Source organism: Cetorhinus maximus, chromosome 1, assembly GCF_964194155.1.
Source record: "Cetorhinus maximus chromosome 1, sCetMax3.hap1.1, whole genome shotgun sequence".
NCBI lineage: Eukaryota > Metazoa > Chordata > Chondrichthyes > Lamniformes > Cetorhinidae > Cetorhinus > Cetorhinus maximus.
The window spans coordinates 187,069,746-187,087,240 of NC_135879.1; the positions used below are offsets into that span (position 1 = coordinate 187,069,746).

The following is a 17,495-nucleotide window of genomic DNA, read 5'->3' on the forward strand; positions in this document are numbered from 1 at the left end:
GGGACCTTTCCAGGATCTAGGAAATTTTGGAAAATTAAAACCAATGCATCTACTACCTCAGCAGCCACTTCTTTTAATACTCTAGTATGATCTCCATCAGACCTGGGAACTTGTCAGCTTTTAGTTCTAATAATTTTCTTAATACCCTTTCCTTGATGATTGTTATTGTTTTAAGTTCCTCCCTCCCTTGCACCTCCTGATTCATAATTAATCATCTGCCATTCCTTATTTTCCATTATTAACTCCCCATTCTTATTCTCCAGAGAACCAATGCTCACGTTAATTACCTGTAGAAACTCTGTCTGCTTTTATATTTCTAGATAGTTTTCCCTCGTACTCTAATTTCTCCCTCCTTATTAATCTTTCTAGTCATTCTTTGCTGTTCTTTATATTCTGTCTAATCTTATGACCTGCCACTCATCTTTGTGGAAACATAGAAACATAGAAACTAGGAGCAGAGTAGGCCATTCGGTCTTTCGATCCTGCTCCGACATTCAATATGATCATGACTGATCCTCTATCTCAACTCCATATTCCCGCTTTCTCTCAATACCTTGTTGCCCCAAACATCCAAAAATTTATCAATTTCTTTCTTGAATATATTCAATGATTCAGCCTCCACAGCCTCCTGTGGTAGAGAATTCTGAGTGAGGAAATTTTTCCTACCTCAGTACTAAATGGCCTGCCCCATATCCTGAGACTGTGGCCCCTGGTTCTAGACTCCCCAACCAGGGGAAACATCCTCCCTGCATCTAGTCTGTCTAGCCCTGTTAGAATTTTACATGTTTCAATCAGATCCCCTCTCATTCTTCTAAATTCTAGTGAATACAGGCCCAGTCAAACCAATCTCTTCTCATACGACAGTCCTGCCATCCCCGGTATCAGCCTAGTGAACTTTCTCAGCACTCCCTCTATGTCAAGTATATCCTTTCTTAAGTAGGGAGACCAAAACTGCAAGCAATACGCGTGGAATTACACACTTTTTCTTCAATTTGATATTTAACCCTGTGAAGGAATCAATGTTCTCAAGAGGAGGGTGATGCAAGCAGAAAAAATAAAAATTAGGTCCTTCGAAGCATTTAGTCATGTCCTGCAACAAAGCTAGTTTCAGTATAATTATCCTGAAGAAATCAGCCTTCAAATGGCTGGACAACAAAATTCACTTATTCCATGCATAGTGCTACGCTGTTAGGGATTGTTAACATTTAAAGAGAAATCTGGACACCTCATTTTAACCAATAGAATTACATCACAAAATTTCACAAAAACTACACCATGGGCTGAATTTGGCGCTTGACGGGTGGGCGGGCAGCCGATCGCCGCTACCGAAACGGGCCGCGCTGCCGTTTTGCACAGGCGGGCCAATTAAGGCCCGCCCAGCAGGGTTGCGACTCCCGTGTACATCGAGGAAATTAAATCGGCGGTGGGCGTGTTCAGACCGCCGGTTCCAATGGGGAACCGACAGTCTGTATAAAGAGCGGCCAGGCAGCCTCCTTTAGGCTGTTCACCGTGGCCAGTCATCGGGCAGCACAAGAGGTGAGGGCAGAGGAGGAGGAAGGGGGCAGGCTGCAGGGTAGGCCAGCGGGGGGGCCACTGTGCCCCTCGGTTCTCAGGTGCCTGCCTTGCTTACCTCCTCGAAGAAGTGTCAAACCATCAGGATTTCTTGTTTCCAGAGGATGGGAGGAGGCGGGCCCCCCCACGTCACCAGGCAGGCGTGGCAGGAGGTGGCAGAGGCTGTTAGCTCTCGAGATGCTGTGCGGTGCACCGGAACACAGTGCCGCAAGCACTTCAATGATTTGTTGCGCTCTGGGAGGGTGAGTACCATGTCAGCCTTGACCATTTTACCCAGCAGGTAGTCTTAGCCTTCGAGGCCCCTCCCAACCCCCCACGTCTTAGTGTCGTTACTGCATTGGGCATTTGGCGCACGCTGGGTGGGCAAACAGATAGTGACCATGCTTACATCAGCCTTAGTGGTTGAGGAGAAGATGGGTTCTCCCCGCAGCATATGTTGGTGTTTGTCGTATTTGAGTAGTCTGGGGGCAACCTGCAGGGGAAGCAGCTAGACACATACTCAGAACTTCAATATATGTCTTATTGATGGTGATGAGATGGTGGAAGGGGGGCCTCAAGGTGTCGTGGCCAAGAGCCAACCACTGGCCTCGGCGCCGCACCTAGTTGCTCCTCCTTGCCATGGGCACTAAGACCCGTGTGTTATTCAAAGTGATGGATACCGAATGTGTCCAAGATGTCCATTGGGGGAGGGATTTGGGACCAGCCGTACTATCTTCTGGGGACTGATCACCAGTAGTGTGGACAGGAGCCACTGGAGGCCTCAGATGGGCCACTGTGGTTGGGGTGCGGCGTGCGCGTGCAGGGTACATGAGCGATCAGCCCCAATAAATGCTCTTCTCTGTTCAGCAGGCAAAAACTGAGAGCAATATGAGGGAGCGGCAGAGGACTGGTGGTGGGCACGCCATGCTGCAGTGCCTCACCACCTATGAGGAGCAGGCCATGGAGCTGGGGAGAAGGGAGGCGGCCAGGTCAGCAGGTGTCGGTGAGGCTGGGGTGCAGCAGCCAGATATTTGAGGGCCACAGTCCCATACACTCTGTCTCCCCACCATCCAAAGCACTGATGATTGCTGCAATCGTTAATGCTGCAACACTGCTCATTCACAGACTGATACAGTCAGACGTGTGGGTCATACACTAAGGTCCCTCGGCCCCTTGAGGGTGCACGTATCTAACACCTTCCAAATTCGCCTTATCCCATTTGTGACCACTTTCCCCATGGCCTAACATGCCATGGCATCGCTGCTGCACAACCAAATACTTATTGCATCTTAGGAGGGTTTGTACCTCCAACACCCTTTCAGCCAGTGCGTCCCACATTACACTGTCCAAAAGGTCCTCAGCACCTCACCTGTCAACCTCATGGCACTCAACTTAAATGCCACCACATTAGTCATCCCTGCACCAAGGGGAAATGTTGCCTTCTGTCCACCCGTTCTATGCCCCTCATAACAGTATGAAGGTCAATAATGTGACCTGTCAATCTCCTGTGCTCCATGGCAAATGTCGCAAGTATATGCAATGTTTCCTCATCACTCCAACTCTCCAGGCCAGCATGCATCCAGATCAGGAACATCTGCACTCTCCCCACTCCTAGGCCATCCCTCCCATGAAGCGCAGGTCACAACTGAACGCAGAATTGTAGATGTTTAATTGTTTAAAAAGAGATCAAAGGAAATGCCAAACAATTATAGGCCAGTTAGTCTTACATGAGCAAATTAGTAGAATCAATCCTGAGAGATAGGATTAACTCACATGTGGAAAGGCATGGACTAGTCAGGGATAGTCAGCATAGATTTGTTAAAGGAAGGTCTTGCCTCACAAATTTGATTGAATTCTTTGAGGAAGTGACAAGAAGGGCTGATGAAGGTAGTGCAGTGGAGGTTGTGTACATGGATTTTAGCAAGGCATTTGACAAGGTCCCACATGGCAGATTGGTCAGGAAAGTAAAAGCCCATGGGATTCAGGGTAATGTGGCAAACTGGATAAAAGGTTGGCTTTGTAACAGGAAACAAAGGGTAATGGTCGATGGATGCTCTTACGAATGGAAAGTTGTTTCAAGTGGTGTTCCACAGGGCTCGGTGTTGGGACCCTTGCTGTATGTGTTATATATCAACGATTTGGACCTGAACTTGGGGGACACAATTGGGAAATTTGCAGATGACACAAAGATTGGCCAAGTAGTGGATAGCCATAATCTCTAAAACGATATAGATGGGTTGGTGGAGTGGGCGGTAAAGTGGCAGATGGATTTTAACATAGAGAAGTGTGAGGTCATACATTTAGGGAGATCAAACAGTTACAGGGATTACATAATAAATGGGAATATACTAAGAGGGGTAGATGAAGTGAAAGATCTTGGCATATAAGTACACAGGTCCCTGAAGGCAGCAGTTCAAGTAGACAAGGTTGTAAAGAAGGCATATGGAATGCTCTCCTTCATTGGCAGAGGTTATAGAATATAAAAGTAAGGATATAATGTTGGAATTGTATAAAACACTGGTGAGGCCACAACTGGAGTATTGTGTGCCGTTCTGGTTACCACATTACAGGAAGGACGTGATAGCTCTGGAGAGAGTGCAGAGGAGGTTTACAAGAATGTTGCCAGGGTTAGATAAGTGTAGCTACGATGAGAGATTGGAGAGGTTGGGGTTATTTTCCTTACAACAAAGAAGGCTGAGAGGTGACTTGATTGAGGTGTACAAAATTATGAGGGGAATAGATAGAGTGGACAGAATAAAATTGTTTCCCTTGGTGGAGAATTCTAGAACCAGAGGACATAGATTCAAGATAAGTGGCAGAAGGTGTAGGGGGGACATGAGGAAGAACTTTTTTACGAAGAGGGTAGTGGGTGTCTGGAATTTGCTGCCCAAGTTGGTGGTAGAGGCAGAAACTTTAAACTCTTTTAAAAAGTACCTGGATCTGCACCTAAAGTGCTGTAAGCTGCAGGGCTATGGGCCAGGTGCAGGAAGATGGGATTAGAAAGGGCACCTGGGTATCCTCGGGCCGGCATGGACAAGATGGGCCGAATTGCCTCCTTCTATACTGTAACTTTTCTGGTTCTATGTGGCCTCGACAGCGTTTTCTGCACTTGCAACATGACCTCCCTTTTCCTACATTCTATTCCTCGGCTAATAAAGGCAAGTCTGGCTTCGACTTTGTTAAATGCCTTATGTTCCTGTTCTGCTACCTTAACAGGTCTGCCCAACAAGGTCCCTGTAATCGTCATGACTTCCCACGGTCCTACCATTACTCATGTATTCCCGTACCTTGCTTGTCTTGCCCAAGTGCTTAACCAAACACTTATCCACATAACATTCCATGTGGCATTCCTTAGGCCATCTGACCAGCCTGTCTGTATGCGCGTGTAATGTTTGGGCCTCCTCTTGACTATTTACCACCCCACCAATGCTTGTCTCCTTAGGTTCTTGAAGGGTGAGCGACTTATGAGGCCGGAGGGGAAAGGGATGAAAGCTGTTACTGACTGAATGCTAACTGATGCACTGTCCTTGTTGTTAATTTCAGCATCATCACCGCATGGCCGCCACCAACAACGTCCAGAGCTCCCCCTCCACACCTGAGGGCCAAGACTTGCAACTTGCGTCACATCCTTTCAGCGGGCCAGGCACCAGCACAGCGACAAACACTTCGGTGGGGATTATGACATCGGCTAGTGTCCCGGGGCACAGTGGAGAGGGCACTTCACAATTGCTGGAGGAGATGGCACGGACAGAGAGTGCCGATGACACCAGCAGCCGGTGGACTGCAGGGGACCAGGCATATGCTGAATCTGGCAGTGATGATGTGCCTCTGGAGATGTCCACCATGCAGCAGCTGCAGGACAAGCGGCAGGGTGCGCGGGAGCATCTGACAGGGCTGCATAAGGGTGTGCTTCAGTTAGTCTCTGTGGTGGAGGAGTCCAGGCAGAGTGTCAGTGAAGGCATGAACCTCAAGACAGAGCTTCAGGCTTCCTCCATTGAGAGATTGGCGACTCTCATGGAGAGGGGCTTTAATCGGATTGAGAATCTTCTGACTGGGTTACGCTCTGACCTGCAAGCCCTCACAGCGCTAATGGCCACAGGTGGTCATTCGCAATGTGGGAGATGTTCTGGGCACCAAGTGTCGCCGTTCGGTGCCCATCCATCTGCGGTGAGCAGGGAGTTCCAATGTGACCTCACGTCGGCGCAGCAGCTGCCTGTCGTCACTGCGAGCTCCTCTCAGGGCGCTCTGGATGAGGGCAGCAGCTCCTCCACCCCTCTGCCAGTGACCGTTGCATACATTGAGGCTGCGACAACTGGGGAGGTGCCAGTTCTGGAACTGGCCACTCCCTCCCAGGCGGGGCCATCACAGGCTCCACGGGCCAGAGGACGGCCGCCAAGGTCATCGAGGCCAACAGGACAGCAGAGTCAGCAGGCTGTCTCACAAGCCACTCTGAGCGATGGAGCGGCACCTAGACGTAGCACCTGCAAATGAAAGCATAAGGCACGTTAGGCACTCCACGGGTTTGTCACTGGTGATTTTGTGTTGGCCCTAGGTTAGGGAATATATAATTATGTACGTCAGAGCAATGTTTGTGGTTTAAATTGGTGGGAATAAAGTCCACTTTTCTGACCATGGCTGAGGGTGTTTCCTTTGTGCTGCATTTGTATGTTTCACAGACATCTCATGAGTGTTTGAGTGAACATTGATGTTTCTGTACTAAGCCCTTAGTTGCAGCTGATGAGGTGGAAGACGTAGCACCTAAGTGCCACGTGTGGAAGCGCCAGGCAATGCTGGTCCTGCAGATCCATGTGTGTGGAGCTAACTGAAGGTTCATTGGATTAAAGTGTCCCGGTTTCCCTGCCTCCTTGGTGTAGTAGTGGGTCGGCGTGCTGCCCCTCATCATCGCCCTGTGCTTCCTCACCCTCTGAGCCACTGCTGGATTCATCATGTGCAGCCTCATCCAGGGCATCAAGGTCTTCATCGTCAACTGCATCCCCCCCTTTCCAGCGCAAGATTGTGCAGAGCGCAGCATGCTACCACTATCAGAGAGATGCGATCCGGGTGGTACTGAAGTGCGCCCCCTGAGCGGTCCAGGCAACGGAAGCGTATCTTGAGAAGACCGATGGCTCTCTCCACCACAGCCCTTGTGGTGCCATGGCTTCTATTGTAGTGCTCCTCAGCTTCTGTTCTTGGATGGCAGAGAGGCGTCATGAGCCACCTTCTGAGGGGATAGCCCTTGTCACCCAGCAGCCATCCATCCAGCCGGGCTGGTTCACTGAAGAGCGTCGGCACCTGAGAGTGTCTGAGGATGCGACATTTTAAGCGCTGACGTGCAGGCTCCGCCACCCACGCGTCAGCCATAAAATTCTGCCCCATGTTTTTTTAAACAAAAACAAATGTTATTGTATAGGAAAGACTTAAACAAAACAAGCACTATTAACTTAACAATATGGTTTACAACTACTTTTGTCATGCACACAATTACTTCTTACTTCCTTACATAATTCTCTATATATTTCCTATAATTTTCTTATAGTTTATGATATCTTTAGGTTACTTACTCCAGTCAGGACCACCCAAAAATTTAATTCTCCTCAGTTCCAGCTATTCTCAGAGATAAGACTTTCATTTACTGCCTTGTTTGCAGATATCTCAATCCCCTGCTCTGATTGCCTTATCAATACTTCCAAACTACTCTGCTAGTTGCTTTCTTTTGCCACAAGGCTCTGTGAGGACCACTGTTCCTTTTTTTTCCACTAACTGCAGGCTACAAAACCTCATGAAGGGCGGAATTTTCCATTTGTCAGACTAAGTGTGGTGGCAGGCAGGGTAACCGGCATTCTTCCCAGTGATGTGCAGGGCGGGTTACTGCCCAATTGTCCATTTAAAATCTCATCAATTATGCATCAGTGAGCTGCTCACTAAATCATGTGGTGGGGCAGGCATTGATTTGCCCACCATTACCTCATCAGTTTGACTTTCCTGGTACCATATTTAAGCAACGTCCAAACACCCATTCACTCTCTGCAGGCCCGCTGTGTGGTGTCAGCGAATGCAATGTCCTTCCAGAGAAGCAAGGCCTGTGCCCCACAGTTCAGCCACCACTCCCTGGTAATTCTCCTCCATGCTGTCCAACAACACCACGTCCTGTACCCGAGGGATAGCAACAGGAGGGAGATCAATCTTGCTTCGGAGGCCTGGGAGGAGATCGCCAGGGAGACCTGTGTCCACAGCACTTAGAAAAGAAACGCAGTGCAGTGGAGGAAGAGGATGAATGATCGCATCCGCTCCACCAGGGTAAGTTAACCTTCTACTCACTATAGACTCTCACTCTCATAAAGGCATCAGGCATTCTAAGGGTTACAGTCCACAGGGACCTCACAATATTAGCAGACGGGACATCGGCACTGAACATCTCATGCATACTTTAACATCCCCAACATCTCATGTATCATCATGCACACTTAACATCTTCTGCCCTTACTGGGGAGGGCACAGTTCACACAGCAGCCAGACACACTTCCCAACTTCTCTTCCACCCGTTCTCATCACATTCCATTACATCTGTCTTTATGCAGGCAAAGCTAGCCCACAACAAGGGGGAGATCTCAGACTGGTGGAGGGAACTCCAAGATACAGGAGATGACTCCCTCCGAGGAGGAGCAGCCGAGTTAGCAGGGGAGGACAGGGATCACTCCTGTACCGGATGCAACAGGAACTGTTGGACTGTGGTCTCCAAGGCAGCTGCCAGCCTTCCCCTGGAGACCTCGAGGCACTTGCATGTCAGAGCCACAACATCAGCCTCCCCTAGCAGCCCAGTACGGATGAGCCCTCCATTAGATGAGCACATCACGACCTTCACAGTGAGTTACATGTAATGTTGGATTCTGCCTACTCAGGAATGAATTCTATCTTCTCTTTCTTCCAGGTACCAGCAGGAGCAAGCCAAGACACACATCCAGCCAGTCCCTACATCCCAACCCCCAGTCCACCTTGGATGATCATGCTGAGGGTCCACTAGACGTGGAGCTGTCACTGCATTCACCTGCACCCTCCACCAGCACAGAGATATACACACCTCGGTGAGTCATGGACCTAGATTTTGTTCAGGGTTACTATCTGGAGATCACCTAACTGATACATCTCCCCAGCAGTCGGACAATCCAGGTCTCTGGCACTCAGAGGACTGCTGGAGAACAGGTCCAGTCAAATGATGAGCCTCTGCAGTCGGCCATTGCACACAAGCTAGAGATGCAAAGTCAGGCAGTGGAACATCAGGTGGAATTGTCAGAGGCAGTCACCACATCAGAACGAAGGATGGAAGAGTCCATTTGCATTCTCTCTGATGTTGTGGCTCTGACATGCAAGTGCCTCGAGGTCTCCAGGGGAAGGCTGGCAGCTGCCTTGGAGACCACAGTCCAACAGTTCCTGTCAGTTTTGCGTATAGACCTGCATGTCATCGGTCTAGGCATAGGTGAGATCTGTCAGTGGCTAGATGAGTGTGGTCGGGGCACATTGACCTCCCTCCAGGTGCCCCTTCTCCTCAGGGAATCAGGCAGGGGCCCTCAGGCACCCAAACGGAGGAGAAGTATCTGCTGGGCACCCAGGGGCATCCATCCAGGACACTCCCAAGTTCACAATCCCTTCCACCTGTGACCCCATCAGCACCAGCTGCTCAGGCCAAGGAGGGTGCACCTGCCCCCACAGCAGGAGACGCAAAGCAGGCTGGGGCCCTTGAGCCTCTAGAGGACCCCCCCCAAAGTCATCAAAGACAACAGGGTGTAGCAGTCAGCAGGCTGCCTGCACCCCTGCTGCGGATGTCAGGGCTGCTCATAGACGTAGTGGTAGAGTATGTAAAATTAAGAAATTATGATTGGACACTGGTGGTACGGGTGCTCATTCACCCTAAATATCTAATGCACCTTTGTAAATTCAAACGTATGATCCAACGTTTCAGGATGTGAATGACTCTTGCATATGATTCTATGTGCTGTCTTAATACAAGGGTGACCTAAACTTCCAATCCTCAGTGGTCTGCTTTCCTGTCCCTCAGATTCATGTTATGTTTAGTAAAGTCATGTTAGTCACTCACCCCCTTAGAGGATTCGAGTCACATGTCAAGCTAGAGCCTGAAGGTGCATGTATATACAGAAATGATCTTTTAAGTCTTGCAACACACGATTGAATTATGTTTGCTCCTGTGTCTTAGAGGGCGGCATCTAGTGTTGCGGCATCACTACTGAACTGTGTCCCTTGAGAGTGTGAAAGCACATGTCCTGGATGCATTCTGTTCACTGCAACATGTCCACATTTCAATGGCTGCTGAAAGAATTGCATGCTGGTTGTAATGACTGCACAATGTGCAGTTAACTCAGGTACACGCTAGTGCGCAGCCTTTCACATCGCACTAGCACCACATGCAGCATTTGGGTGCAAACCATTCCAATGCTGTTTCCCTCGTTATCCTTGAGGGTTACTGGTCCCAGGCTGAAAGGTGAGCTTTCTGGAGATGTCAATGCTTGGGAATGACTTGCTGCTCATTTCCATGCCTCTAAAGAACTGGAGAAATGTGCATCTGTCATTGTGTGGACCTCACTCCTGCTGGAACCTAGTGGCAATCAGCGAGTCATGGGCTCATCTTCCGTGCCATGCCAATTGCAATGGCATCCTCACATGGAACATCTCCATCCTGGGCCTCTTTAGGTTCCGGCCCTTCCAAGTCCTCCTCGTCTGAAGAAATCTCTGCCTCCCCTGTCTCCCTCTGGCAAGCAATCTCCCCTTTGAAACACTAGGTTATGCAGTGTACAGCACACTACCATGATGTGGGACACCCTCTGAGAAGACTACTATAGAGCCCCACCTGAAGGTCCAAACATCGGAAGCACATCTTCAGGATGTCAATTGTTTGCTCTATGATGGACCTTGTCACAGAATGTGCCGTGTTGTATCTCTACTCCAAGGACGAGGCAATGTGTCATAAGTCAAGTCTTGTCTTCTGCGGGTACCTCTTATCACCCAGCCAACCCTGTAAGCACTGCGAGCCCTTGAAGATCTGAGGCACCTGGGAGTGACTCAGGATGTACAAGTCATGTGAGCTCCCAGGGAACCTGGCACAAACATGAATAATCTTCTGATGATCACAGACCAGCTGCACATTGAGGGAGTGGAACCTTTTCCTGTTGATGAAGATCAGTGGCTGCTGCCACGGTGCTCTTAAAACAATGTGTGTGCAAACTATGGCAGCCTGCACTCGTGGGAAGCCAGAGATTACTGCCTATCCTAAAAATCGCACGCCTTGGCTGGCTTCATCCAGTGTGAGCTTGCCACTTGCAAAGAAGTTCAATGGGACAGTCACCTTTAGGGCCACTGGCAAGGGATGGCCTTCCAGTCTGTGTGGCATCAGATCCTCCTGAAGGATGTGGCAGATGTGAGCCACCACATCCTTGAACAGACAAAGGCATCTGCGTCACTCTCTCATTCATCTCCAAAAATGAAAGGTGTCATGCCAGTCATCTTCTCGGAATGGTATGAGGCCTCAGCCTCTGGGTCTTCCTGGGGTCCCCTTGGACCATGCACCTCAGGCCGAAGCTCTTCTCGAAGGCCAGCATGACGGAAACAGAGGCCGTTCTTCTCCTCCTAAGTCACATGAAAGGCATCATGAAGGCAGTGTTGCCTGCAGCCTCCATTTTGCACTCCCCCTTATTCCTTTGGACAAATAGGGCAGACACATGAATGCAACTTATCCTGCAATGATCACTCTCTATCACCAAGCCAGTATTAAGCCATTGGGCTGTGCCAGTACCATACATGCCATTCCCAGTTGCGCCCTTTCAGCTGAGGCATATTCTCAAGGGTGACAGGTGCCTGAGCATCCCCCCAACCAACATGACAGTGCATTCACAATGAGACTTGGAAAGGGGTGTGTGCAGCTATGTGAGAGCAGCCTCATTTGAAGCACTATCACGCTGAATTGTCTGGATGAGAGTACAGCCGTGCTTTGTACTAATTTAATGATTACAGCCTTGTGCTCTATGTTAGCCATGTAGATCCCAAATGCAATGTGCAAGCTTCCCTGAAGCATATTGAATATGTCATGCAGCTGTGCTCCATTAATAGTTTAATCCTTCTTCCCTTTTCAAATTCCTCTGTAATAGTTATATGGTCAATCAGAGCTACTCATATGTTGCCCCAAGCCCTAATGTCTTATTGTAAGAAAGCGCACCATAAGTTGGGGTCGCCAAATCAGTCCCATTGCAGTTAATATGTCATAACAGTTCTCAGCTGAGCCTTGATCTCGATGTGGTCAATCCCAAAGAATTAGGATGCCCCTTAAATCAGTCTGGGAATCCATTAGGGGACTCCTCCCACATGCGCTCAGACCCCTCCCCTGGTGATTTTTTTCCAAATTTCTTTTTTAACTGCATCATTCCATCGGGCTGACAACATGATGGTACTGCACATGTACTTCAAGACCAGCTTCGAACACCCTCCTGTTCGCATCCCTCCGATCTTCCTGGAACCCCAGGATGTACAAGTACACTTCCCTCCAGTCACTCTCCAGCCCTAACCCTGGAGCCCATAGTTATCATGGTCGACATTCCTATCCCCCACCATGGAACTGATGTCTGTGGATGTCCCCATGCCTTGTGTGGACTTCACCCCTCCTCATCTCGAGGCCATATGCACCGTGACATACATAGCCCCCTCCCATGAGAGCTTCAACTACCCCCTGCTGTATTACCAGTTCTCCACTTACAGGCTACAGATGCCTCCCCTGGCAGGAACTGTGCCATCTGCAGCCCAGTACTGAGCTTTCTACCCCCAGGACCCCAGTGTGTGAAGGATTGACCACACCCTGCTGTGCACGACCCCATTGCACAGTCAGGCCTTCACCCTCCCTGGACTAGTCCTAAGAATTGTACACCATGCATAGCCCTGTAGCATGGAGCTCACTGCCCCAGGACTGGCTTTAATCTCTAAACCTGACCATGTGGTCTCAGTTGCTGGACTGGCTTTAATTTCAAAACCTAACCATCTGCATGACTGACTGACACTTATCCCCGCCACTTCCTTCAGACCATGTCCTCCCCCAGTCATGAGTCTTTAAGCACCCCTTCCCTCTCGTGCAATACTAACACCCACCCACCCGCCCCCAATTAGTCTGTGTGTACTCCTTCCATGTCGACCTCTAGTCCCCCACCCCAAGTCATTCCTGTGCTTGTCATGCCCTCCCATCCTCCTTTGTTCCTCTCAACCCACACCCACCTTCCACCCACACACACACAGCATGACTTTCCTTATTCCTTTCCCCCACCTCCCTACCTAGTCTGGTCTTGCCTGGTGCAGTGCAGCCCTGCCTGCGAACCCCAGCAACTTCTCGCCTGAGATGCCACAGTCCTGCCTGCGAATCTCAGCAGCTTCTCGCCTGAGACACCACAGTCCTGCCTGCGAATCTCAGCAGCTTCTCGCCTGAGACACCACAGTCCTGCCTGCAAATCCCAGCAGCTTCTCGCCTGAGACACCACAGTCCTGCCTGCGAATCCCAGCAGCTTCTCGCCTGAGACACCACAGTCCTGCCTGCGAATCCCAGCAGCTTCTCGCCTGAGACACCACAGTCCTGCCTGCAAATCCCAGCAGCTTCTCGCCTGAGACACCACAGTCCTGCCTGCAAATCTCAGCAGCTTCTCGCCTGAGACACCACAGTCCTGCCTGCAAATCCCAGCAGCTTCTCACCTGAGACACCACAGCCCTGCCTGCGCTATCCCAGCAGCTTCTCGCCTGAGACACCACAGCCCTGCCTGCGCTATCCCAGCAGCTTCTCGCCTGAGACACCACAGCCCTGCCTGCGCTATCCCAGCAGCTTCTCGCCTGAGACACCACAGTCCTGCCTGCGAATCTCAGCAGCTTCTCGCCTGAGACACCACAGTCCTGCCTGCGCTATCCCCGCAGCTTCTCGCCTGAGACACCACAGTCCTGCCTGCAAATCCCAGCAGCTTCTCACCTGAGACACCACAGTCCTGCCTGCAAATCCCAGCAGCTTCTCACCTGAGACACCACAGCCCTGCCTGCAAATCCCAGCAGCTTCTCGCCTGAGACACCACAGTCCTGCCTGCGAATCCCAGCAGCTTCTCGCCTGAGACACCACAGCCCTGCCTGCGCAATCCCAGCAGCTTCTCGCCTGAGACACCACAGCCCTGCCTGCGCAATCCCAGCAGCTTCTCGCCTGAGACACCACAGCCCTGCCTGCGTAATCCCAGCAGCTTCTCGCCTGAGACACCACAGTCCTGCCTGTGCAATCCCAGCAGCTTCTCGCCTGAGACACCACAGTCCTGCCTGCGAATCCCAGCAGCTTCTCGCCTGAGACACCACAGTCCTGCCTGCAAATCTCAGCAGCTTCTCGCCTGAGACACCACAGTCCTGCCTGCAAATCCCAGCAGCTTCTCGCCTGAGACACCACAGCCCTGCCTGCGCTATCCCAGCAGCTTCTCGCCTGAGACACCACAGCCCTGCCTGCGCTATCCCAGCAGCTTCTCGCCTGAGACACCACAGCCCTGCCTGCGCTATCCCAGCAGCTTCTCGCCTGAGACACCACAGTCCTGCCTGCGAATCTCAGCAGCTTCTCGCCTGAGACACCACAGTCCTGCCTGCGCTATCCCCGCAGCTTCTCGCCTGAGACACCACAGTCCTGCCTGCAAATCCCAGCAGCTTCTCACCTGAGACACCACAGTCCTGCCTGCAAATCCCAGCAGCTTCTCACCTGAGACACCACAGCCCTGCCTGCAAATCCCAGCAGCTTCTCGCCTGAGACACCACAGCCCTGTCTGCGAATCCCAGCAGCTTCTCACCTGAGACACCACAGCCCTGTCTGCGAATCCCAGCAGCTTCTCGCCTGAGACACCACAGCTCTGCCTGCGCAATCCCAGCAGCTTCTCGCCTGAGACACCACAGCCCTGCCTGCGCAATCCCAGCAGCTTCTCGCCTGAGACACCACAGTCCTGCCTGCGAATCCCAGCAGCTTCTCGCCTGAGAGCATCTTGGCCAGTACTCAGGAGTCATACAGGGGCGAGAGATGGCAGCAGCACTATTGCAGATAAGCTTTGAATGTTGTCCACATCTCAAAGTCGCAAGCGAAATGAACGTGTGCAGATGCATGCCACATATATCCAGTTGTCCATCAGACCGATCTAATTACCCGCTGGCGTGGCACTTAATTCGGGGGGAGAACATGATTCCAGCAAGTTGTGGTTTTAATGAGTATTCATGACACAGCAATGCATGCAAATGGGGTTCCTGACATGGATCAGTGGGAAATTCAATTCACCATTCAGTCGCCATGAAGGTCCTGAGGGGAAAATTCAAAACGGTTTTCCCACCAGCGAGAATCCAACTTTTGGCCTCATGCCCAATTTTGCGCTCTCACCTGCCACAATTCCTACCACTGGCAGGACCAGAAAAATTCCATTCAAAATCCAGATCAAGATTAAACCCCACCCGCACTCCACGCAGCGAGTGGTGAACTTAGCTTTTTCTCTGCTAACAGTGCAGGCCTATCCAACTGTTATTTACTTTGGCTATCTTTGCTCAGTGAGTTGCACATGCACAACCAAGCTGCATTTAAACTCTCTCAGCAAAAACACCCAGATAAAAAGAAACCAGAGAACCTTCCCTAAACTCCACCCATCTCCATGATGACGTAGCATGTCTGGGATGTCCTCAAACAGACCTTTGGGTTAAGTATCCCTCATTTGAGATTCCTTCTTTGTTCTGAAGAAAGGAATAGATTTTACAACCCTTCAGGGTTTACCAAATGCTTTTAAACTAATTTAGCTCTAACTTCCAAAACAAAAGCATCTCTTTGGACTGCCCTTACTGCAGGGATTGCAGTTGCCTTGTCTCCAGTTCTTTAGCTAAGTGAGCGCACCAACTATTTCATGATCTTACCTTTCTAGCTGTTAACCTCATGTCAATGGCCAGGATTTTCTCCTCGGTGATTTGGGGGTGGGGCCCGCTCGCCGAGGGGAAAATGACGCTGGATGACGTCGGGAGGAATCCCTGACATCATCCTGGTCCCTTTAAATTTTTAGGAAGGCAGGCGGACAGTGAAATCAGCTGTCCGCCCGCCAACCTGTCAATGGCCAATTGAGGCCATTGACAGGCTAATTAAGATAATTAAAGACCTGCCCATCCAAGCTTAAGGCTGGCGGACAGGCCAGGAGCCCCAGTGGGCTCCAGATTATTCATGAAACTTCATCCACTGGTGGGATGAAGTTTCATGTCCGTTTTTTAAAAATGTAACAAATTTTGTGTTTATTATTATTAACATGTCCCATCTCGGGTGACGTTGTCACATGAGAGGGACATGTTAATAATTTTAATATTTATCTATTTTTAGACTTGACTTACCTTTTACAAATCTCCCCGAGACAGGACTTTGTCTCAGGGAGCAGTGCGTTCTTTGCGAAAGAATGCACTTTGACAGATGGGGAATCCCTCCACCCCCCCCGCACAGGAAGTGCATAGCGCTTCCTGTCGGGCAGGCCGCTGGGCGGGCCTTAATTGGCCCGCCCACTCAAAATGGCGGCGGGCCCCGTGGCGGCGGTCGGCTGTGCGCCTGCTGCCAAGCCGGTGGGGCCCGCAATCCGAGAGCAAAATTCTGCCCAATGTGTCCTCAACCATTTAAATGTAATAAAATCCAAGATCGCTTTATTGCATTCACTTCAGAGCTGCTTTTGCCAGTTTCTCAACCAGACCCCCATTTTCTACACTTAAAACTTTAATTCCTAAAACTAAAAGTTATATTCCAAAACACATGAATCATGACCTAGATATTTGCAACAATAGTTGTAACGAATACTCCACCAGACTAGAGGGTCAAAGTGCAATACCTTGCTCAATGCTAACAGAAAGATGGCTGTACATTCCTCTGGAATCTATCATCTCCACACAATTATGAATACCATATTTACTATTCCAGAAACCAAGAGAAGCATCCTACAAGGTGATTTTGCCCTCTTTGGACAAAGTTGGTGGTTACCGCAAAATTGCATTAACAACATTAGAGAGGCCACACTGACACATTTAATCAAGTCTGACCAGTCTGCAAAAGCACCCTTGGAAAAAATGACATGCGTCACATTTGGAACCACTCCACAATGTTAACAAACAGCCGTCCTTTGACCTATGGGTACAAGTCAATTTTTTAATTCAAATTTATAACAAAGAACATTAATGAAATATTAAGGCACAATTAATACTGTAATTCTGAATAATGACAAAAACCCTAAACATTGTACAAATATAACCAATTCTTGTCTCTATTAATTAACTTTAATAAAAATGTAAAAACATATTGAAATTTATAATCAATCACTACAAGTATAATCAACAGTCAAGTCTCCATTAGATTTCTCAAGATCACTAGGTTACAATTTTTAAAGGCATACCCTGCCAAAATCGCTCCTATATTTGCTATTGACCACTCTGGAGAGTTGAATCCCAGAATGCCAACTCCATGGAAACGTTGGAGACCGAGCTGTAAACACAAAACAGATACTTTACTACCTAACTCTCTTCAAAATGTCCTACATTACAACAATATCTACACTTCAAAAGAATTGGTTATAAAGCACTTTGGATTGTCCCAAGGTCACAAATAGCACTATATAAATGCGTGCTTTTCTTTAAAATTATGTAAAAATATAACAGTAAATTTCTATAACAAATTAATCCACAAGTATGGTTAAGAAACCTGATAAACTTACAAACTTATTTTTAACATGGCAGGTAAAATTCATAAATTCCAAGAATGACATAGTTAAATTCTTGTTTAATCAATAATTCAGCTAACTGGGAAAGAACTGATGATTAAAATGGAAAATCCTTGCATTTTGCATTTTACTTCTATAAACAAAGTTTCTTACACTTAGAACATCATGTTAAGAGAA

The 17,495-nt window shown here is 49.3% G+C and overlaps 1 protein-coding gene across 1 annotated transcript in view; it reads right to left on the bottom strand.

Annotated features, from left to right (window-relative positions):
- Window positions 1–17,495, bottom strand: part of LOC144685893 (long-chain-fatty-acid--CoA ligase ACSBG2-like) — a 137,938-nt gene that overhangs the window by 63,804 nt on the left and 56,639 nt on the right. The window contains exon 4 of the mRNA XM_078550901.1: window positions 16,995–17,083. Within this exon, the coding sequence (XP_078407027.1) occupies window positions 16,995–17,083 (89 nt within the window). The remainder of the gene's footprint in view (window positions 1–16,994; window positions 17,084–17,495) is intronic.